The following is a 25,062-nucleotide window of genomic DNA, read 5'->3' on the forward strand; positions in this document are numbered from 1 at the left end:
CAAGACGTCAGAAAATAATCGGAATGCTAAATTGGCAGACCAAAGGCCTAGGAGGAAGGCTAGGGCAGCATCTCTATATAAACGTGTCTCAGCGCCATCCTCCTTCATCTGTAAAAATTTGCTCTCGAGACTGCCACTCTAGAGTAGAGCTCTATAGTCACTCTCGAAAATGTAAGGCCTAGCGCTACACCATCCTCTTTTAAGGCGAACTGATGCCTACCAATCATTGGACACATTGATTTAGAAAAAAATTATTGATAAAACACTTTCAAATTCAAATAAGACCCTAAAAGCCTCTTCAGTACAAAGGTATGGATGGACCTTTAAAAAATAAAAATACACTCGAAATGGATCATAGCCCAAACCTAAAGAGGATTCATTCTAAGTTGAGCAATTAATGTTGAAATCTGACATCTAAGAAGTAACTTCACCTTGACCTTGAACTTGAGAATTAATTAAAGAAATGAGTATTCTTACTGAAATCCCTTTACATTAGCTCTGACACGTATAAGTCTCGGACAGTAATTTTTCAAGATGGCGGTTGGCGGCCATCTTGGATTTGATCTGAAGATTATCCTTTGTGCAAAATAACTGCATGAATTGAATCAACATACCAAATGACTCATTAATAGAGTTATTATTCATGATTCTGGGGCAAAGGGTTCAACAATTGATATTTCAAGATGGCGTCATATGGCGGCCATCTTGGATTTGACCTGAAGATGACATTATATTGCAAAATAGAAAGCAGAAATGGATTCTGCACACCCAAAAACCCCTAAATAGAGGTATTACTCGTCATTCTGGGGCAAGGGGAACAAAAGTCAATTTTTCAAGATGGCGTCTGGCGACCATCTTGGATTTGACCTGAAGATGACCTTATATTGCAAAAATGATCACAGAAATTGGTTCTACACATCTCTAAACCCCTAAAACGAGTCATTACTCATCATTTTGTGGACAGGGGTTCAAAAGTTAGGTTTTCAAGATGGCATCTGGCGGCCATTTTGGATTTATGCAAATTAGCAAAATTGCCCAAACGGCAACTTTGGGCAACCAAGCTGAATTTGTTCTAAGACCCCATAGGAACACGAATCAAGAAAAAAACTTCATCGGAAAGAACATTTCTAGGTTCGGAAAATGTCAAATCGACTAAACAGGGATTTAAAAAATGTAAACAAACATGTCCACTATGGGTATCATTAAAATATAAATTTTAAGAATAAAAATGCAATTACAACAAAACATTACGTTCATAATGAAATGTCTAGAATGCATATATAAAATCATAAACATACACATGTACACGCGTTATTATCATTAAAAACTGAAATAAAAGGAATAAAAATAATCGATACAAAACACAAAATAGGGGGAGCGTTTCATCGACATTTGTGTCCGACAAGTTGTCGGGTCTGACAACTTTCCTTGATTTTGATTGGCTAAGAAGCACTGTTACTCTGGAAATTGTCGAACAACACAGAGCTTGCCGATTAAAACGTCCAACAAATTCTTATATGAAACACGTACTCCTCTGGTCTCTGGACACAAACCCGGGGGACCGGATACCCCAATTTTAAGACCAAAGCCAGAGCCCCCTATATTCGTTTTTGGTGCGGCACATATACCCCTAGGGACACAAAACAAAGCGCAATCTGAAGTGGCAATGGTTCATATCATATTATACCAGGAGGTGGTTGTTTACATATTTTTCTTCTTCTTGACAAAGCTCATGAAATCTATTAAATCTTCAGAAAAAATGTGTTATCATGATAGTATGACAAAAGGATGCGTATCTTGTTCTTGCTATAAAATACCATGACGGTATCATCATCCAATGCACTCAAAAGAGCGTTAAAATTTGATGTTCATCTAGGGTTAAGAATAATTCATAGTAGTATTTACATTAAATATTGAGCATTGTATTTAGCAAGCATATTTGTTTCAGTCATCTAAACATCTCAAAATCGAACTGTTCTTTGCAATTATATTTGCACAGTAACCATTTTAAAATAATTTGGCTTGATCTTATTTAAACATTTTATTTTGCCCAATTCTAGATTTAACAGTAGGTTAAAGAATTTTAAAACCTCTTGTTTTTTAAAAAGATTAATTCACTTCTTTATCTTCTACCTAAAATTTGTCATAGTTATATGAAACGGTTGGCCTACCCCCTACAAAAAAAATATACTGTAATCACATTTAAAGAACATTTAAACATAACATATATATTACAATGAATAATTATCAAAACAATTGAAACCAATTGTTTGAAAATACGACAACTACTTTCGGGGGATATGATTGATTTTACCATTATGATCCATGGACACTACACATAGATCATGTAGAGTTACCAAAATGGATATGAAGTTTTGACCCCGACTACAACCCCTGGTATACAAACACACACCCACGCAAGTTTTGAACATTCTTTCAGTGAATATACACTGTTTCTTTTTAGTTTTCAGTCAAAAGGATAGAAAACCGAGGTTCGATACAAAATCTCTTAAAGGTCAAAGCTCATTTAAGACAAGATCTCAGGTAAGGCCAACGTAGATAAATTTGACATTTATGATGCCACCATCACTCACATGGAAACGTGATGAGGAGAAACAGCAGTTGAATCGGAGGCAGTTTGCACAAAGATTTGAGTTTAAACGCATCTCAAAGAAATCGAGCCTAAACGTCTTAAACGAGAGTGTATGCATGATTGGCTCAAAACCAAGTTACATTTGATTTATGGTGTTAGTTTGAGTACAACGTACTCCTCCTTCGACAGGCCCCGAATGTGAAAAGTACCTTAACCAAACATCCCTATAGGGCGGGGCTCGTAAAAGGAATGGGTCAGGGCCATATTCATAATGTTTATACATTAGAACATTAAAAATATATTTTTACTGTTCTCTCATCAAAGCCCTTGGAACGTTTTTTTAACGGAGGCTGCTGATTCCAATTTGACAAGCAAAAAGGAAAAAATAATATTTTGCAACAACATTGATGTCATTTTGGTTCAGGAAAATTGACAAGTAAAAATGAATAAGAAAGGAATTTCGATACAAAGTGAAACTGATTTTGATTAAATTTCTGCTATTTAGCATATCCACCCGATTCGTTGGGGGTGCTGCCTATGATGAATAATAATACACATAGCACTTCCTACGTAGATCGGGGGGGGGGGGGGGGAGGGACTTCAGCACGACCCCCGGCAACCCCGCTTCCCAGGGCCATGTCTCTCATGGCACACAATCGCGAATATGCTAGGGCGCATAACATCAGCAATCACAGTGGGGAAAAAATGAAGTTATGACGTGTTCTGTCTAGAATTTTGACATCTTTGATGAATTAGGGATGCATGTCTTAGCTTGTCGCACCCTCAATTTATCACCACCATCCATTTCTACGCCAGCTGAGAACCTCCGCGCTGAACCTCGATGAGCCTCTAGATCTCGATCCATCAACTTGATCGAGACTGCTTGAAACTCTAGAACTTACCACACATTTATAGAGCAAGGAGTTACTTGTTGAAAGCTTGGCGAAGAAATATCTCAGTAGTAGGTCAAAAATTTTGTATGTTGTAATTTGAAGCCATCGGCATGATGGAAGGCCTGAATATGGTTCGTCTTTCCTGGATGGTCTTAATTCTGCAAGGTAAGGATATGTCGATTTATACTTTCAAGTAAGACTTTAAGAACAGCATTTCTTTCCAGAACCTGACCTAGAACTTTGTGTGCTTTGTTTTGGCTTCATTTTCCATATCAAAATGAAAGCAATACAAACATGAAAAAAAGCTGCTAATGTATCATCATGGATGAATCGCTTGATTCATAGGCAATGGCTCTATAATCTTCCTGGAATGTTTTCAAGTTCTCATTCTTATTTTAATTTGAATGTTATTCAGTCCCAATAAATATCATAGAACATATTTTGTAGTAATTCAGGAAAAAATAAATTGAAATTGCAGACAATTACTCTTGATTTAAGAAGTAAAACGTGACATTCATAAATGGTTTATTTCCTTTAATTTATGCGTCAAATCCTGGTCAAAGATCAGCCACAGAAAACTATATAACTTTCAACTTTCGAAAATTCTTCAAAGTCAAGTCCAACCCGGAATAATGTTGATTTGAATAAAAATCAACTAAGCATAACACTGAAAATTTTATCGAAACCGGATGTAAAATAAGAAAGTTTTTACATTTTAAAGTTTCGCTTATTTTCACAAAACAGTTATCTGCACAACCAAGTGATAATTGATAGAGTCAATGATATCCCTCACTCACTATTCGTTTTGCTTTTTATTGTTTGAATTATACAATGTTATATTTTTACGAGGTTACAATAATGACCAATTTGACTGAACCATAAAATGGTATAAATCTACATGTTCAGAGAGGAACAAATCTTTGTTTTCCCATGACATTGAGGAGAAAATGAAAATATTTATTTTCGTAAAATACAAAAGAAATAGTGAGTGGGTGACGTCATCATTCAACTCATTTGCATACCAACCATAATGTGCATATAACTGTTTCGTGAAATTTAGTGAAACTAGACTGAATATCATAACTTTCCTATTATACATCAGATTTTGATTAAATTTTCAATGTACAGGTATGCTCGTTGGATTTTATTCGAATCGAGTTTTTTGTCTCACCTGCGAAGCAAAGTGAGACTATAGGCGCCGCTTTTCCGACGGCGGCGTCAACATCAAATCTTAACCTGAGGTTAAGTTTTTGAAATGACATCATAACTTAGAAAGTATATGGACCTAGTTAAAAAAACTTGGCCATAAGGTTAATCAAGTATTACTGAACATCCTATTAGAGTTTCATGTCACATGACCAAGGTCAAAGGTCATTTAGGGTCAATGAACTTAGACCATGTTGGAGGAATCAACATCGAAATCTTAACCTGAGGTTAAGTTTTTGAAATGTCATCATAACTTAAAAAATATATGGACCTAGTTCATGAAACTTGGACATAAGGTTAATCAAGTATCACTGAACATCCTGCATGAGTTTCACGTCACATGACCAAGGTCAAAGGTCATTTAGGGTCAATGAACTTTGGCCGAATTGGGGATATCTGTTGAATTCCCATCATAACTTTGAAAGTTTATGGATCTGATTTATGAAACTTGGACATGATAGTAATCAAGCATCACTGAACATTTTGTGCAAGTTTCATGTCTCATGATTAAGGTCAAAGGTCATTTAGGGTCAATGAACTTTGGCCGAATCGGGGGTATCTGTTGAATTACCATCATAACTTTGAAAGTTTATTGGTCTAGTTCATTAAACTTGGACATTAGAGTTATCAAGTATCACTGAACATCCTGTGCGCGTTTCAGGTCACATACCAAGGTCAAAGGTCAATGAACTTTGGCCGAATTGGGTGTATCTGTTGAATTACCATCCTAACTTTGAAAGTTTATGGATCTGATTCATGAAACTTGTACATAAGAGTAATCAAGTATCACTGAACATCCTGTTCGAGTTTCAGGTCACATGATCAAGGTCAAAGGTCATGTAAGGTCAATGAACTTTGGCCATGTTGGGGTTTTTTGTTGAATAACCATCATATCTCTGTAAGTTTATTGGTCTAGTTCATAAAAGTGGACATAAGAGTAACCATGTATCACTGAACATCTTGTGCGAGTTAGAGTAGTATTCAAAGTCAGCACTGCTGCTATATTGAACAGCGTGATGCAGGTGAGACGGCCAGAGGCATTCCACTTGTTGTGCTGAGGTGGCTCTATTAGGCCGACAGTCTGGATGGAAACCGATCTTAGTACTACACTAAACCGCTGATAAATCCCATTTGAAGCGGTGACGGAATATTCACTCGGGATTCCTTTGACACCCGTATGCTAAATGTGCTCTACTTTGCAAATCTACCATGTATATTGTATATTTTAACAATAAATTGTCACTCACTGTTTTTATTTACTGTTAATTGTACTTGTGCCGTAAAAATACAGATTAGGCTGTAGTTGCTGACTATTTTTTTAATTGAAAAAATATAGACTGCAATGATTTTAGAGTAAATTATCGGAATCGTTTCACATCTAAGGCTGATGTACGTTCATTAAAAACGTGAAAATAACAAACATTTGAGAACTGAGTAGAGTGAAAATATTGGTGTTATTTGTCTTGAACAGCATCATCCTTAGGGGAGACTGGGGTTAGTTGGAACATGGGGTAAGTTGAAACATTGTATTTTTCTTTAAAGCCTGTAAAATAAATTTATGCAATACTTCCCTCAATTTATTGCTATTAATAATACAACAGAGTTCAATTATTACTGCAATAAATTGAGGGCAGTATTGCATAAATTTACTTTACAGGCGTTAAAGAAAATCACAATGTTTCAACTTACCCCATGTTCCAACTAACCCCGGTCTACCCTACATCGAAAAAAGTATCAACGGTTTTTACCCCGGGCCTTCACAATGACCATGGTAGTATCAACAGATCAATGCATGGCGCAAACACCCGAGACACCCAAAACAGCATTTGAAGCTGAAAAATACATCAGAAAAGGAACAATCGATGACGCCAAAGGTCGAAAAAATAAACTGTTTTCTACAGTTTTGTGATGTGTTAACCCCCACTCAGCCCTCCCGTGCGTGCCGGGACATGATCGTACCTTGATTGCTGGTATGCTTTACCATTGTTTCTCCTGTCTTTCTTAGGTTTCCTGCTAAATGTAAGCTCTTCAAGTGCAGAAGAAGGTAAGTGAAAACTGTCAATGTAGCTTACTGTGTAAGCTAGGCTGGGGCCGGGTATAGGATCTGGGGCAAACTGATTATCGCGTCCCATTCTTCATTACGATTCATCAAATTAAACAGTTTCTTTGCTATTTCCCCCTTTTTACTTTACCATTTCTCTCTCTCTCTGTCATTTTTTCTCACCTCTCCTCTCTCTTTCTACACTTGTCACTTTTGACCCTATTCATGCAGCCCTAGCCTGTAACCTAGGCGGATGCTGCAGTTATTGTCTTTGCTGTTACGCTGAACGTAAACGATACGTCTGATCTGGCAAAGGCTATGCATTGTGGCTGCGTTGGCTGCTAACGTCTGATTGGCAAAGACTACACATTGTGGCTGCGTTGGCTGCTAACGAAGCCACAATGTGTAGTCTTTGCCAATCAGACGTATCGTTTACGTTCAGCATAACAGCAAAGACATTCTCTGCAGCATCCGCCTAGATTATAGGCTATAATGCAGCCCCCTATAGTTGATGGGGTTAGAGCCGAGGACTTGCCCCCTCTGTATAAACTACTGATTAGGCAGCTAAGTTGGCTTAAAAATAAAGTATATTTCGATGCATTAATTGGGCCTACATGGGAGGGAGGCTTGTCAGAGTGTGTGTGCGTGTGAGTGTACGAGAAATGAATCTGGGTTAAGGGTGGGTGGGTGTGACAGGTCGAGGGTGGGTCCAATATGGATGGTTGGGTCTGTAGTGGCTGAGTGTGATAGATCGATTGTGGGGCTGGGGTAGCGGGTGGGTGGAGTGCGATAGATATGAGAGTAGGTTTGAAGTGGGTGTGTGTGAGAGATGGGAGCGTGTGCAGTTTATGGGTGGGTTAAGGTTGGGTGAGTATGGTAGATCGAGGGTGGGTCAAGAGTGGGTGAGTGCGATAGATATGAGGGTAGGGTTACAATGGGTGGGTGTGAGAGATGGAAAAGTGTGCGGTATATGGGTGGGTTAAGGGTGAGTGATTATGATAGATGGAGGGTGGGTCTAGAGTGGGTGAGTGCGATAGATATGAGGGTAGGGTTACAATGGGTGGGTGTGAGATATGGGAGAGTGTGCAGTATATGGGTGGGTTAAGGGTGGGTGAGTATGATAGATCGAGGATGGGTTAAAGGTGGGCGAGTGCGATAGATATGAGGGTAGGTTAAGGGTAGGTGGGTGTTAGACATTTATTGTTTTAGGCATGGAGGTAGAAAGCTACCTCCATGTTTTAAGTACGTCGTCATAAATCAATTTGTCTTGTACGTTTGTTTGTTTGTTTGCATTTATTTCTGCGTTCAAAAACACAATACAAAATTATTTATAATTACAAAATACAAAATAATTCATTATATAAACAATGTGGTCATATTACATAATAAATACAAATAAGGATGTGAGTATAAATTAATCTTTTATAAATGTAAACATATACATATAATGTAAAAAATGAACGCAGGAGACCGCCATCGTGAGCGGTTAGGCTTGAATTGATGGCGGCCTCATAAAAGATTCGTGACTAAGATTGATATTTACTGACCAAGTGGGTGCATTGCAAGTGCAGGTGCTGGTGCTGTGTATAGCAGTTGAGTAAAATCAGAATATTAAATAGCGAATGTGAATATTTGAGTGAATGTTTTAATTTGGAGGGTGGGGTTGATAAGATTGAATGATAGTTTTCTTTAGAGTGGCTTTTAATGAGTATATGGTTGAACACGTTTTAATATTGTTTGGAAGACCATTCCAAATGTCAGGACCATGGTGTCGTATTGATTTAGAGGCAATTACCAGTCTGGGGTTAGAGAGGTGAAAGTTTCCGGATATGCGCGTTGGGTAAGTATGGACAGTACTATTAAATTTGAACATGTTATCAAAGGACGAAGGGAGCAGTTTGTTAATATATTTAAACATAATTATAGTTATTTGAATAGTATATAAGTCGGCAATTTTTAATGTTTTCAGTTTAAAAAATAAAGGATCGGTGTGAGCCAAATAATGTGATCCTGTACAAATGCGAATTGCTCTTTTTTGTAATTTAGAAATAGAAGTAAGTTTTGTGGAACCACAATTAGCCCAAACAACGTTACAATATGTTATATACGGGAGTATTAACGAATTATACAATAGAAATAAAGTTTTGTGTGGTAAAATAAATTTCAACTTGGAAATTATTCCAATATTTCTCGAGATACATATAATGATATGGTGCAGATGTTCATTCCAAGACAAAGCTTGATCTATGATGACGCCTAAGAATCTAGATTGAGTCTTCCGCTCTAATGGTGTGCCGTCAATCTGTAAGTGAATTGGAGAATCTGTAATATGAGAATGTTTAAAATGGATGAAGTGGGTCTTTTTCGAGTTCAAGGATAGTTCATTAGCTTTAAACCACTGTGAGACTTTAATTAATTCAATATTTAAGATGTTGTTTAAGGAAGTTATATTTTTATGAGAAAAAAATATATTTGTGTCGTCAGCAAATAATACAAATGATAAAATGGAAGATGTATTAATAATATCATTGACATATAATAAAAATAAAAGGGGGCCTAGAATGGAACCTTGAGGGACACCACATTGAACTGGAAGTAAACTAGAATCGTTGCCATTAAAAGTGACATATTGTTTTCGGTTTATTAAATAATTTTTAAACCAAAGGAGTGATTGACCGCGAATACCATAACAATTAAGTTTTGAAAGTAAAATATTATGATTCAGTGTATCGAACGCCTTACTGAGGTCACAAGTACGAGTACGTGCATGTACTCGTAATAAGACAAGGCGACTAAAATATCTCAGTACATAATCCTTCATAAATTTCAAAATATTCGGATAGGGCGCATATATATTTTTTTATAATATTACCTAACTTGTTTTTCTCCCTGATAAATCTACAGAACGAATGGTAATTGTATCGACGAATGCAGGATTTTATCTCTCCAAGGGACCGAACTACAAATTCAATCAGTTACCGATAATTGTAGGGAGCCTAGGAGGACTCGACTTTGATGGGGATTTCGATATGATATTTTGGACAGAACAGAACTCTAGAACGATAAAACGAGCAAAACTTGATGACACATTATCGACTCGCGTTATTTCTACTGGGAGTGGTAAGGAAATGCTCCTGTATAGCAATGGCAATATTGTCCCGGAGGGGGGGGGGGAGAGGCACTCGACCAAAAAAGTGGTGGCGGGGGTGTGCCGCGGGCGAGACAAAAAACGGGGGCCTTGGAGCGGGCTTATTGTAAAAAGGAGGGTCCTCGGAACGGGCTTCCGAACTACAAATGTTTTTAAAAACGGGGGTCTTTGGAACGGATCGCCAGCGTGTGAGTGCGTATGCACCCCTATATATGAAACAGTCATGCGTGCATGTTACAGCTAGGGTGGCCTCTTCCGGGTGCGCTCGCGCAGAGCTGAGGCGATGATCGGACAGCGCTAGCTCTGCGGCCGCTTTTCACCAAAATTGCAGCTCATTGTAGCGGATCAGTGCGATCGGAAAGGCGTAACGAAAAATATGCGAAGCTTTGGAATGGATTTCTTTCTTCTTTTTTTCTTGACAATAAGAAAATGCTTGATGCTTTGGAGCGGCTTTCTTTGTTCTTTTTCTCAATCAGACAAAAATGCTATGCATTGGAACGGAAAGTTGTGTTGTGAACCAGTAATATATCAGTTAAGCGAATCCTGCGAGAGAAAAAATGATCTGGATAAAGAGGAAACCTTTTCCTTGTCTCTATCCTTATTCGAAAAAATCCTTGTGCAGTAACATACTGATAAAGTCAATAGAATTCAATTTAGAATATCCAATCCCCGAATTATGTCCATAAAATTTCCGTTGCCACTTATATAATTGCACTTAGAGAACAAGTCCACCCTAACAGAAAATTATTTAAATAAAATGAGACAAATCCAACAGGCACAGCACTGAAAATTTCATCAAAATCAGATGTAATATATAAAAGTTATGACATTTTAAAGACCTTTCGATTAAAAAAAAATCCCGAAACAGTTATATTCACATCCTGACCGGAGCGCAAACGAGGGGACTGATGACGTCACGCACTCATGATTTCTTTTGGATTTTAATTTATTCAATTCAATTCAATTATTTTATTTTCCACTTTCAATATCATATTTACAATTATGATTCAATTGACATAGTAACATATTACGCTTATTTATGCTTATTTTCTCCTTATTGTCCCTGAGCATGTCGAGTTAACATTTTTTTGACATTTCATGGTTCAGTCAAGTTGGTCCTGATGTCACATTACCGAATTTATCATTTTCACGACACAGATTAATGAATATAACTCTTTTGTGAAAAAATATGTGATACTTCAAAATGTTATAAGTTTCTTATTTCACTTCCGACTCTGATGAATATTTCAGCGTTACGCTTGTTGGCTTTTCTCTTTTGATTCAACTCAACGTTTTTTTTTGGGTGGGACTTGACCTATAAACATCTCAATAACTTCTTTCCAGACCCAGGAGCAATCGCAATTGACGAGAATGAAAATCTGATATTTTGGACCCACTACGACTCGAATCGCTATAAAAGGACAATTGAAAGAGTCACATATGATGGCCGCGAAAGAACTATAATCATTGAAGGAGATCGATACACGTACGTTCACTCCATTGTGTTGGACAAAATCACAAGGTATGTTACATGTCTTTGAAATATTTTATATGATGAGCCTCTTTCTCAGCTAGAAAGATCACATTATGCAATTGAAGAATGTTCTTAAATCTGATTGGTCCAAATCGGATTACATAATATACAGCGAATTGCAATATTGCATCCAATGCGCTATCCTGTATTCTGACGTCATACAAAATTTACTATCTTGCAGTCCGAAGTCGGAGTGCAGGGTAGTGCGAGGTCTGGAATTATCTAGAATTTAGATCAAATATAGCATTTGGGGCAACTCAGTAACATGGAGGAGGGGAGATATAATTTCACGTCGTGAACACCTCGGCAGTTGACATGTTCACAGCTGCATTGAAGTGTGTTCACAGTGTAAACAAAGGAAAAATGTGAGCCATCCTATTAAAATATATAACACATATAACAGCATGGATGTGGATTTCCCTTTGTGATTCACACTGCGAACAGAAGTACTGAACACACAGTAAACACACTGTGCACACACAGTAAACACACTGTGAACCAAAGCTGTGAACACACAGTGCACACACTTTGAACGCGCTTTGAACACACATTCAACACCCTGTGAACATGTTGTGTACAGATTATAAACAAATTGTGGATTCACTGTGAACACGGTATGGGACACACTGTGAACACACACACTTTGAACACGCTATTAACACACTGTGAACACACTGTGGACACGTTGTGAACACATTTGAAACACACTGTGAATTAACTCTGAACACGATGTGGGACACACTCTGTGACATGTGTTTTTTCCAACAGTTATAACTCAATGATAAATTCACTGTTACCCATGCAGAGGCATGCAGAGGCTTTGAAGTACGTGATGGTAGTATAGTCGTGGTGGTGATCATGATGGAAAGAACGAATTAGAAGAAAATTAGAAGAAGAAGATTAAGGAGAGGAAGATGAAGCAGAAGGAGAAATGAGAAATACAGAAAAAGATAGATTGACAAGAGTAAAGTTTATTTAAAATTTCAGTGAAATATGAGTCATGAAGTAAAAGATAGTTTTATTAACGTGTTTAATTTCATGAAATATTTTACAAGTATATTCTGTATTTTTATTTCATGAAATCTTTCCGTGTTACCCCTAGAAACTTTTAAATTTAAATTGATTATTTGATAATTAGAATAAAAACATTATTACCAAGTAGTTCATAATACTATTTAGTGATTTTGGACATTGGGTGATGGTCAAAACATGGGCGCAAGATCTATGAAATGCTAAATTGCTGGGTTTTTAGAACCTTATTTTGGTTTACTTGCAGTGCAGATGCTCGATTTTATACCACTTAACTACCATTTATCATTATTTATAATCATGCTGTAATTTATACTGACAAAGAGTTAATATATGCATGTAAGCATATCATTTTCAAAATTGTATTTCTTTTTTTTTATAATTCAAATTAACAAAGGACACTTTACTGGTCACAAGGAAGGGCTGTTCGAAGTTGTTCATATGATGGATTGAATAAGAGAACACTGTTTACTTTATCTTCAAATATTGGAGACTTGGCCCTCAACGTGGACGGTTAGTATCTTTACAAGTATACATCTAAATTTATCAGTGTATGGCAGTCTTTACGTAATTATTATATAAACCATGGACCTATTTGTATAAACAAACTGGCAACACTTAACATCAGATCGTCAACAAGACCACAGCTTGCACTTGGACCTAGCACGCACAAACGCTATGGCGCTGGGGTCTTTTCTGTTCGTGCACTTCTAATTTGGAACTCTCTCCCTGCGCAAATTCAAGATGCACCCAACTCTGACACCTTCAAGGAGAAACACACCTCTCAAGACTCAGCACACATAGTTATGTTTTTATCTTAGTTCTGTAGGTTATCTATGTATTACGATTTTATTTGAATATTTCTTTTTGTCCACAGCACTTTGAAATTTTTGTGTAAGGTGCTTTATAAATATCAATTATTAGTTTTATGATCATCATTATAATTACTATCATCTCCCACTCACAAACTGTGTGATTTCAATCAATAATTTAAGGCAGTCTTCTTCATTTAAATGAAGGTTTTTTTTTCTTCCCGAGCGTCATGCAGGGCCCTCGAATGATTCGTTTTTTTTTAAAGTGGATGCTGGTTCCGAAATTGAAAACCGGTGTGTTGGCTCAGATGGTCTGAGCGTCTGTCTCACATCCGGGAGGTCAAGGGTTCAATCCCGGCCGCGTCAGACCAAGTATTTCATTTCATGTCTATTTCGAACAATAGAATATTGATTTTCATTTTTGTAGAAAAGCAAAAAAGAAAAAAAAAGAAAAAGGGTAAAGTGAATGTGACCGAACTATAGATAGTGTAAGCAGGAAGCTCAGTGACTATCCTTTTCGTTTCCTTTCAATCATTCCACCAGGAGGTATATTGTTCTTCTGTGAAGGCTCTTTTGTGAAGTCGTATGATTTGATCTCTGGTGGATCGGAAGTAATGAGTTACGAGCGACTGTCTTCTACTTGCAGGAGTTTGGCATGGTTTGAAGGTGATTTATATATGGCCTCTGGTAGGAGCACTTTCAGCATCAAGGATGGTGACACCGATGACGTGTCACAGGTTGCTGTTAGTCCGTCACGTCCTTCCACGTCGAAAATCGTCGTCGGTAGGAGATCAGCCCAAGGTATGATTGAACAATGACTGGACATAATTTTACGTAGAACTGGGGAAAAAATGGGGTTCCATGACATAATTCGCTCTTGTGACAATTGCTGTGATTGAAAATCTGCACTTTATGCCAAACATTAAACTTAACCTCCAAGGGTAAAACCACAATACTTGTCTTTATATTATTCTGAACAAAACTCTATTTCAACCCTGACCCTAATACCATAGAGCTATTAACAGATGCTAATACTATGCCCTCTGAGATATTAGGACCGAAACATTTGTCGCAGGGGCAAATGTCGTGCCACCCTTCTTGGAAATGTAGAGGTGTTGTGGCTCAGTGGATAAGTCTTCGGACTTTGAACCACAAGGTCCGGGGTTCAAATCCCACCGCAGCACTAACGTCCTTTGGCAAGGCGTTTATCTACATTTGCCACTCTCAACCCAGGTGTAGTAAATGGGTACCCGGTAGGAAGGAATTCCTTGAATGCTCGTTGCGCCCGATCAGGGTAGCCGTGCTAAAGCCGGGGTAATAGTATGCAGCGCTTAGAAACATTTGTATTAAGCGCTATATAAATGTTGCATATTATTATTATTATTAAATACAGGGCCAATATGATTTCTGATTTATATGCGGTAATTTATTCAGCGTTTGAACCCCGTTGCATAAAGTTACTATCATGGTATAACTTTGCCATCTAATGGTAAAACCATGGTAACGATTGTCAACAGCCAATCAGATTCAAGGATTATATGACAGTTACCATAGCATGACAAATTTACCATAATGTTAACCTTAATGCAACGGGGCCCTGGAATTGATTACAGATCTTGGAGGCGGAAAGTGCGACTTCGATAGCATCAAATGTCAATGGAGATTCGAAAACTCTGAGTCGAACGACTTGGACTGGATAAAATGGGGCCCCGAACAGGCCACTTGGAACAGAACAGGATCAAATATGACGGACCACACTAAACAGGGCCAAAGTAAGTCAGAATAACACGAAAAAATAGCCTGCCGTGATTAAGATTTAAGGACTAGATGAAATGGGGCATCTAACCTAAAAGGGGCTGAGTGGCTCTAGTTGGTCGCATAAGAACTCCTTTACATTATTGATATTGTTTAATTGAATATTTTCGCTGCAAAGAAACACCACCTAGAGCATTGGGAGAAGATTGCAGGAATTCGCCTAAAAAAGGAAAGAGAAAAAAATGGTCCACATACTGTGGGATCAATCCCCATGCGAAATCACTAACCCTTTCATCTTTATCAAATTCTATCATTACCAAAATAATAATAAGCAGTTCTCAGAGACACATAAAAACATATAAACAGTCTCTATGCCTTTAGAAGAATTGTATTCTATAGGGTTAATACATATGTGTTTCTTAAAAAAGATGTTTTTAACACAGGTTTGAGTCCTGTTGAAATTTATGTTACTGACCTTATGTTATGAGCCGGGGGGGGGGGGGGGCACTTCCATTCACGAGTGGATACCATGCGCGACCATGGGGTCTCGAAAAGCACCCTAAACACGTAATTTACATATTCTGAAAATGCACCCCTTAAGAAGTATTGTTTCGAAACCCTACCCTTAACAAGTATTGGAAACAAAACGATACTCTTGGCAAATATTCCCTGAAATGAACCCCTAAACAAGTACAGGAATGTTTTATTGTTACGGGTTCTTCGGTCGTCGGCTTTACCTTATTTGGTTTAGTACGACCCCAGCTTCTACACCTCGCGCAAATAGGACTCTAAACACGAAGTGTTGGAGCAAAAAGGACATCCTTTATAAAACATTTGAATTTTGTTCTATCATCCCCGCAAATTCGACCCTAAACACGTAATTTTCCTAGCGAAATAGATACCCTTTTTTCATGATTTTTGTGTTTTTGACACCCTTATCACGTTACGTACGTAACGTGCCCTATCGTGAAAAGGACATCCTTTTTACGTGTTTTTTAATTGGTCGCGCATGGTATCCACTCCTCAATGAAAGTGGCCCCCCGGGGTTATGAGGCAGATTGCTCCACAATTCTGGTGCCATTTCCCCCAAAAGCTCTATCACCAAAAGTCTCGGACCTTACTCTTATTTCAGAGAGAAGATCCTTTGCTTTTGTGAACGAACATTTCGACTGGGTTGATATTTCTGAATTAAATCAACATGGCAATGCATTCTGTCTCTCTCATCTTATTTCTTAGTTCATGCAGTTGGTCAATACATGCTTCTGAACACGTCGAGCGGTCCTGGTCATTTACCTGGCGATGTTGCGTCTCTCATAAGTCAACCTGTCGACGCCTCTGGCCCAACACCCAAATGCTTCCAATTCTGGTACTACATGCATGACGTCATCAACGGTTCCCTTACGGTCTTCTTCGAACAGGTTCTAAACGAGACCACTGGCGAGACCAAGCGGACTCCCCTTTGGTCTGCGTTTGGCAGCCAGCTAGAGGAGTGGGTCGGTGCAGAGTTCGAAGTTTGGACAAGGGGAGTCGGGCGCGTTCTTATCAGTGCGGTTGTGGGTGATCCTGCGTTGAACATCATTGGCATCGATGACGTCTACCTTGGAGAATGCCATCAGGGTATGAGTCGCATAATTTAAACTAATTTTGTGACATCATTATTATAGATCAGTGAATTTTTCTGTACAATAGTTTTCATGTATCTCCCATAACCTGGTTGCTATTCTCTCAAGCATTTTGTTTACGATAGCTGGCCACTGCATTTTGTTGATATGTTATTGCTTACATGTATATCTATGTTAATTTTTCTTCTATGTAATCGTCACAATGTGTAATTCTTTCATTTATTTTTGTATTTCTTTATATGCATTATGATTACAGTGTTTCATATATTTGATTTTCAATAAATGCAGAAACACCTGCAAAAAAAAAAATAGACGGGGGAAATTTGATATCCAAAGGCCTGCAGAGCACGAGATTTGTTGATATTATTGAGGCCTGAAAATTAGACATTTTAAACACTTGTTATTATGAACAGGATGCATGGATTAATATGTTTCATTGGCAATTAATGTGAGCGCAAAGTGCGAGTCGAAATTTTTGATAAACTGTCATGAAAAGGGGATTTTAAGTAATTGTTAGAAGTCATAGTAGAATTATTATCATCTTACTGACGAAAATGGTCGCGCTCGCAAATAAGTTTTGTCAATCACACCTGAAAAGGGATATTTTGAAAAGTTTATGGAATACACGAAATTATGGAAGCTTAAAAGTGCCACCGAGATGTTGAGATAATTATCTCGGGAAGTCGACATCTTGATAGCAAAAGATAAGATGACGAGATCCCAGATCTCATCATGTCGACATCTTTTAGAAGAGATGATGAGATGACAAGATCCCGAATCTCATCATGTCAACATCTTTTAGAAGAGATGATGAGATGACAAGATCCCGGATCTCATCATGTCAACATCTTTAAGAAGAGATGATGAGATGACAAGATCCTGGATCTCATCATGTCAACATCTTTAAGAAGAGATGATGAGATGACAAGATCCCGGATCTCATCATGTTGACATCTTGTAGAAGAGATGATGAGATGACAAGATCCCGGATCTCATCATGTTGACATCTTGTAGAAGAGATGATGAGATGACAAGATCCCGGATCTCATCATGTCAACATCTTGTAGAAGAGATGATGAGATGACAAGATCTCGGATCTCATCATGTTGACATCTTGTAGAAGAGATGATGAGATGACAAGATCCTGGATCTTATCATGTTGACATCTTGTAGAAGAGATGATCAGATGACAAGATCTTGGATCTCGTCATGTCTACATATGGAAGCTTAAAAGTGCCACCAAGATGTTGAGATGATGAGATCCTGGATCTTGTCATCTCATCATCTCTTCTACACGATGTTGACATGATGAGATCCTGGATCTTGTCATCTCATCATCTCTTCTAAAAGATGACGACATGACGAGATCCGGGATCTTGTCATCTCATCATCTCTTCTAAAAGATGTTGACATGATGAGAACCGGGATCTTGTCATCTCAACATCTCTTCTAAAAGATGTTGACATGATGAGATCTGGGATCTCGTCATCTTATCTTTTGCTATCAAGATGTCGACTTCCCGAGATAATTATCTCAACATCTCGGTGGCACTTTTAAGCTTCCATAGATCCGGGATCTTGTCATCTCATCATCTCTTCTACAAGATGTTGACATGATGAGATCCTGGATCTTGTCATCTCATCATCTATTCTACAAGATGTTGACATGACGAGATCCGGGATCTTGTCATCTCATCATCTCTTCTAAAAGATGACGACATGACGAGATCCGGGATCTTGTCATCTCATCATCTCTTCTAAAAGATGTTGACATGATGAGATCTGGGATCTTGTCATCTCATCATCTCTTCTAAAAGATGTTGACATGATGAGATCCGGAATCTTGTCATCTCATCATCTCTTCTAAAAGATGTCGACATGATGAGATCCAGGATCTCGTCATCTGATCTTTTGCTATCAAGATATCGAATTCCCGAGATAATTATCTTAACATCTCGGTGGCACTTTTAAGCTTCCATAAATACACGAAATTATTAGGTACTTCACAAATCAAATAATGGGAGCGCACGGTGCGAGCTGCAAAAATGAGATATTCATTTGACGAAACGAGACATTTTCAGAGCACTTAAAAAATTATTTGTAAATTAAAAAATACGATGAAAGGTCGATTTTTAATCTGAAATATGTTTTGTTTGTTGAATTCAAGATATTTAAAGCTCCATTTTAGCTTATTGAGCAAGATCTGTATCTCATCGAACAGGCAATGCGAGCGCGAAGCGCGAGCTAAATTTTTTTTACACTAACATGAAAGTTTTTTTTTATTTTTTAAGTCTTCTCACCATTTTTACTCACTCATTTTCCTTCTCCTTTTTCTTCTCTTTTTCCCTCTTCCCCCCTTTGTTACTTGGCTGCCCGAAGGGGGGGGGGGAATCCCCCGTAGATCCGCCACTGGCAGTTTCGTCCGACGTTTGAGATCTGACGAAAGATCGCAAAAATGTCGTTTGTCAAGCGATACAAGCGAAACTGCTGTTTCCGATTCACCGACCCTCGACAAAAATTTCATTATCTTGAACAAATTAAAGGGCATTTGACAATAGATTCTCTATGTTTCAGAAAGCGTCTGTGTAGCTGTTGCAAAATCTCCCTCTGATCATCCCTGCTGCCATCAGAAATAAAGAATCACCATTTTCTCCTCTGACAGATTCCAGGCTGGTGTGTGAAGACTCGTCAATGACTGTTTACCTGGATAAGGCGAGGCTTGGAATCTCCAGCCACGATAAGGTCTCATTCAAGAACTCTCTCTGTCAAGGGGATGAGTATGATGCATACACGGTTGCCATAACAACGCCATATAATGGATGTGGTACAACAGTCACCGTGAGTACATTGATTGTAGATAGAGGGCTCTTCCTAAATATTTGGTTGTTCTAATATAATTGGAAAAACCGTGTTCCGCATGATGCCGAAAAATGGACTCTAAAGAGGATAATTGTTAGAGAGATCCGAAGCTTTCGAGATGTGGATACTGTCGAAATGCAGGAGAAACGCGAAGCCTCCTGAACACAATTAAATACAGACGAAAAAATGAATTGGTCACATATCAAGACATGACATGATTGAGGGTTGGGTGGATGCGAAAAGAGTACTTGGATGCCAAAGGATCTTGTACATGCCTCAATTTATTTTGTCTGTATAAGTTCATTGTAATTATTTCTACCACATTCTTTTGTTCTGTTGAAAATGATATAAAATAAATTGAAATGGAAAAAAAAAACTTTAAATGTTGGACATGGTCAGAAATGGTAACAAACTAAATCAAAAGCTCAAGACAGCTGGGAAACAATAGAAATGATGGAATTTTTCTAATATGGAAATGTCACACTGACATAACACTAAAGATGGTGATGATAGAAGAACAGTACTCTGTATGCGTTTTATTTTTGTATGCGTTTTATTTTTATACTGGTTTACATGTACCATCGTTATCATCTTTTTTAAGAAACCAGGTCGAAAAGACGAAAACTTCACATTCATGGTTGTTTCATCCGTTTAAAGATTCACATAATGAATACTCGGACAAATATTAGATACGTGGAACACGTACAGAGTAGTAATTTCACCTTCTCTTAATCATTCATTGGCATTTATTTTCAGGAGAGTGATGACGTCATTATTTTCTCCAACGAAGTAAAGGTGATGATCCAGTCGGACCTCCGCAGCTCCCGGTCTATCCGGATAAACTGTTCGTTGAGTCGGACCTATCACGTGAAAATGACGTACTTAGCACATGCGTGGATCAGGCATGTCAAGGAGGACGGCTACGGCAAATTCTCTGTTCGCATTCGTCAATATACGAATGTGAATTTCGAAGATGCATACCCAGGCAATTCCTTCCCTCAACAGGTGGGCACATTCGATATAGAATTTTAATTTCTCATCCCGAATAAAAAGAAATATTTCTCATGTGATAGGTGTCTTCATGCATTGTCCTATTTCTAGCTGTAATTTGTTTAAGAAAGAACTGTGATTATTAAATTCTTTGTCAATTAAGGTTACTTCATGAATAATGAATTTTCACTACAAAGTGACGTTTTGGAGGAATGTAGCCAAAGTGATACGGGAAGTTCACTTTGACCCTTTTGAGAATAACGGAATGCAACAGAATTTCATTTTTGGTATTGACATATCACTCACCTGAAATCCAATCACGGCGGAGCAATTAATTATGAAAAACCCATGTAGCACGCTATGTAATGCGTGGGTGTACACATTGAGTGCCCGTTGGTATGTTGGCATTTAAAATTCATTGAGGGCCTTTTCACACGTGAATCTTGAATCGTCAATGTAATGATGATTTCTATTGTAATCGTGACTGTGATTAGCGTTTTGGATTGGTTCTAGATTGGTTTGACACGTGCTAAATATTCGTCATTAACCTTACTTTTCACTGAATCATCATTCAAATTACGATTTTTTAAAATTAGTTTTATTAATTTTTACCGTGTGAAAGGGCGGTTAGTGTGTTCTGCACTGTGCTTCCAGCAACACCTATTTTATAATCTTTGAACCAATCCGGGGTTAGATTAAGGTTCGGGTAATGTTTGTAAATCATTTCATATCCTAATTTTTCTTGTGATTGGACGATTTCTGTATTATTTTATTCTGTCATTTGAAACTAATGTCTTTCGTAGGTTGAGGTCGATAATATGATTTACATGGCAACAGAAATGGTTGCCATTGTAGATGTTGTGGATACCATACAAAATACCCGTTGCTGGGCAACGCCTTCACCCGATCCTTTGGACGCTATCAACCGTGATATCATAAGCGACGGGTAAAAATGAAATTTTATATCTCATTTTTCATTTTTATTATTGTTATTATCATTATTATTATTTTTATTATTATTGTTATCATAATTATCATTATTACTATTAGTGGTAGTAGTAGTAGTTTTATACTAGTAACTGTAGTAGTAGTAATAGTGGTAGAAGTAGTATTATGACTATTAATGTAATTATTAACATTCATTTTATTATTATTATTATTGTCATCATTATCATTATTGTCATCATTATCAGCATTATTATTATTGTCATTATTATTATCATCATTGTTATTATTGAACATCCAATTATCATTATCAGAAGCATCATTATTATTAATATTATGAATACTACTATAATTATTTGCTATAATTATGGTAATTATTGCTATATTCGGTTCGTGTTATTATTATCATTCTTACTACATGTATAACTTAACTTGTTTGATATCCAACACAGTCATCTTTTAGGAATCTTAATCCCTGCAAAGTGAACAATGATTAAAGAAAAAAAAATATTTTGCATTCCAGTTCACAGTTCAAAAATTATTATTATGTGTTATGTAGAAGTAAACATGCAGCGGGACAAATATAGGAAATAGTAAAACAAACACAGGTAATTGATTTAAAAGCAGTCTTCAAAAATGGAACAAAAAGTCCAAAATAGAATATATCTTCATCTAACATTCAATTACTGGAACAGGATTGTCATCATGATCAAAAATGTGATTGGTAGCCCCCTCCCCCCCCAAAAAAAATCGATTTTATAGGATTTTCTTTGCATAATGATATTCCAAAAATCATTGTAATTCCAAATAGGATTTGATTTTATGTTAGGCAAAAATATTTATCATGTAAAAGAAATATGCAAAAATATGCAATATCAATGTATGTATCGGCCTACAAGAATCATTTTATTATTGAACATCTACACCGGCAATCATAAACTTGACATACTAATATGTGTGAAAGTTTTCGCGAGCAAAAATAGAAATAAACTATCACTTTCATCTCAGCCGTGGCTTGGTATTATTGTTAATGTGCATTTGGAGCTACCATTAAAATGATACTGGATGATATTACGGTGTCTTTAATTTCTTCATCAGATGTCCCATTGGAGATGACATCGAAGTCTACTCTGTTTTAAAACGCGGTCTTCAGGCTTTCTCATTCAAAGCGTTTGCTCTTTCTTCGGACAAAAATTTGGTAAGATAATTCGTTGCATGATATACCTATTCATAGTCCTGACAATAGTGCATGGTTATACTGTTGTTATTTCGTCAAATTTAAAAGATATTTCGTTGTATTTTATAATGAAAAATGTTTATGAAACGCAGGACTGATGTAGCTTCAATTTCGATTTTTATATATGACTCTATGAAAGTTCAAGGGTATGATAACAAAATTTTGAAAAAAAAATCGCATTACCCTTCCACAGCATGACAAAGTTTATTTATTTAAAATCAACAAAATCTATATTTTATCAAAATAATCAGCACAATTTATGCCACAGAAATGATACAGTCCACGAATTATGAAGAATAATACACTTTCAAAGTGCTAATACGCTTTAAAAGTGTAACAAAGTCTCTCGTAAGAAAATGATTGATTTTAACCTAAAGAGAAAAATATTAAAAACTTGAAAAGATTTGATTTCCATTACAAAGCACTAGCCTGTTGGGTGCTGTCAAATTATTCCACATGAATAATGAATTCACATAGAATTATCTGTTATGATGATCTATTTCTTTTCTTTTTTTTGTTCGTAGATCTATGTTCATTGTGACATCATCATCTGTCACGATTCCAACCAATTAGCGTGCAGCTCAAATTGTAGTCATTCTCGCCCAGTACGAGAAACTCGCGATACGCGAAATTCTGGGTTTGGCCCATACACAGTTTCTCGGGGACCTTTCATTTTCAACACGGCTCGGACTCATCCGAATGGTAAGTGGAAAAAAAACCGAACATATACCCTAAATAGTATTATAATGATAACATTTGTAATAATAATAATAATAACAACACAATGATAATAATATTAATTTATTATTAAGCATTGTACATTTTGGTAGTTCATTATTATCATTTATTGGCATTTATGTTTAGCCGTTGTTCAAAATTATCGGCAATATTCAAACGCGCATATTTTGTTCAATCAATTGTACGGTCCCAAATACCTTTCAGATCGCCTTAAGATTACTAGCACTAAATGGTATGGAATCGATCGTACGGTGTTCGTAAAGGTTTTTGTGCATGTAGCATAATATAGGCCTGCTAGAATGTTTATTTTTTTCTATTGCAGATGGCGCCCCTGTGAACATCTTTCTACTTTCAGCACTCGTCTGCATCACTGTTCTCTTCCTGGCAACTGTTTTCATGGTGGCCTTCATCTACGCGCGAATGAGAAGGGGGGGGGGGCGTAATTGATTGATCCCATGATCATATCATATCACGTGATAATTGAATGTATTTCTGCCTCCGAATCACGTGACACGAATTGAGATTAATATTAGATTTAGATGGCTACTAAATCAGTGTTAATAATGTATCATAGCTTTAGGAGAACACCTGCATAATGTTGTGGTTTAACTATGGAGTGCCAATTTGGGCACAAATTCCTAACAGTACACATCCAATTTATTAGCTCATATGACACCCAAATTGTTCATAATTGTTCGTGAATGATAAAGTAAGTATTTTTCTTCATTATGAAAACAAACTATTGAACATAAGAAATATATAAGAGAAACAGAATTTTTGAATATTTGGCTCCCTATAATTTTACCACAGAGTTAGACCATGGTCTAAGAAAAACCTGACATCATAATACGGGCCCATGTGTTTTAGTTTTTATAAACGTGTATCAATCAGATATGATTATTTACGTGTGGGCCGGGGCCGACCCCCTAACGTCACCACCTTAAATACTTAACCAGGATTCGAAGTTTGAACCTATGCATAAATTTGTAACAGGTAGCTTGGATTACAGGCGCACGCCACAACGCCCAGTTGAATCGACCAATTACCTTACAAGCATGTGGAATTATAATTATTTGATATGGCTAAAAAGTATAATGGCTGCATCTCCAGCAATCAGAATTCCGAATTTACCTTGGACCTACAGTAATCTATTATATCTTTCTTTTAGCATGATGATGTGCATTCTCTTTGGAACTTGTGTCAGTAGTTTACACCAAAATGTAGAGTATGATTATACACTATTTTATACAATAAATACTGGCATGTTTTTGTGCTCTTATTAGTTTTGAACTAAAATATTGGTTCTCCAAAAGGAAGACCTCAATTTTTATTAATATAATGATAGAAATTCAAATGCCTGAGGTCTGCATAAATAGGTTCTATATAGCTACTTGTACATACTCAATTGATCGCAGAAGTGGTTCACGGTACACCATCTGACCATGTTTATCATTATAGAATCAGTGGATTAAAGAAGAAAAGAAATTGGATAGGCGAGAAAGTGGAAATTTGAGAGCAATCTTTCTTGAATGCAGTCCTGAAAAGGACTGTAAACCAGAAGAAATTGATGAGTAGAACAGCTTGAGTAGAATGATGGATGAGGGGATGCTGGCTCGAGTCGGCGAGTAGAGATGATGAGTAGAAGCGGAGGGAGACTCGAC

The 25,062-nt window shown here is 37.1% G+C and overlaps 1 protein-coding gene across 1 annotated transcript; it reads left to right on the forward strand.

The window, feature by feature from the left end:
• Positions 1-3,599: 3,599 nt before the first annotated feature.
• On the forward strand, positions 3,600-24,113 carry LOC121427954. The gene is made up of 16 exons (XM_041624530.1): positions 3,600-3,651; positions 5,730-5,751; positions 6,698-6,736; positions 8,780-8,787; positions 9,638-9,853; positions 11,226-11,403; positions 12,842-12,957; positions 13,800-14,057; positions 14,870-15,028; positions 16,248-16,628; positions 19,295-19,470; positions 20,248-20,496; positions 21,285-21,427; positions 22,525-22,624; positions 23,188-23,365; positions 23,724-24,113. The coding sequence occupies exons 1-16, from the start codon at positions 3,600-3,602 to the stop codon at positions 23,846-23,848; spliced, it is 2,400 nt and encodes a 799-aa protein (XP_041480464.1). The 3' UTR covers positions 23,849-24,113.
• The last annotated feature ends 949 nt before the right edge of the window (positions 24,114-25,062 follow it).

This window comes from Lytechinus variegatus, chromosome 14 (assembly GCF_018143015.1).
Source record: "Lytechinus variegatus isolate NC3 chromosome 14, Lvar_3.0, whole genome shotgun sequence".
Classification (NCBI taxonomy): domain Eukaryota; kingdom Metazoa; phylum Echinodermata; class Echinoidea; order Temnopleuroida; family Toxopneustidae; genus Lytechinus; species Lytechinus variegatus.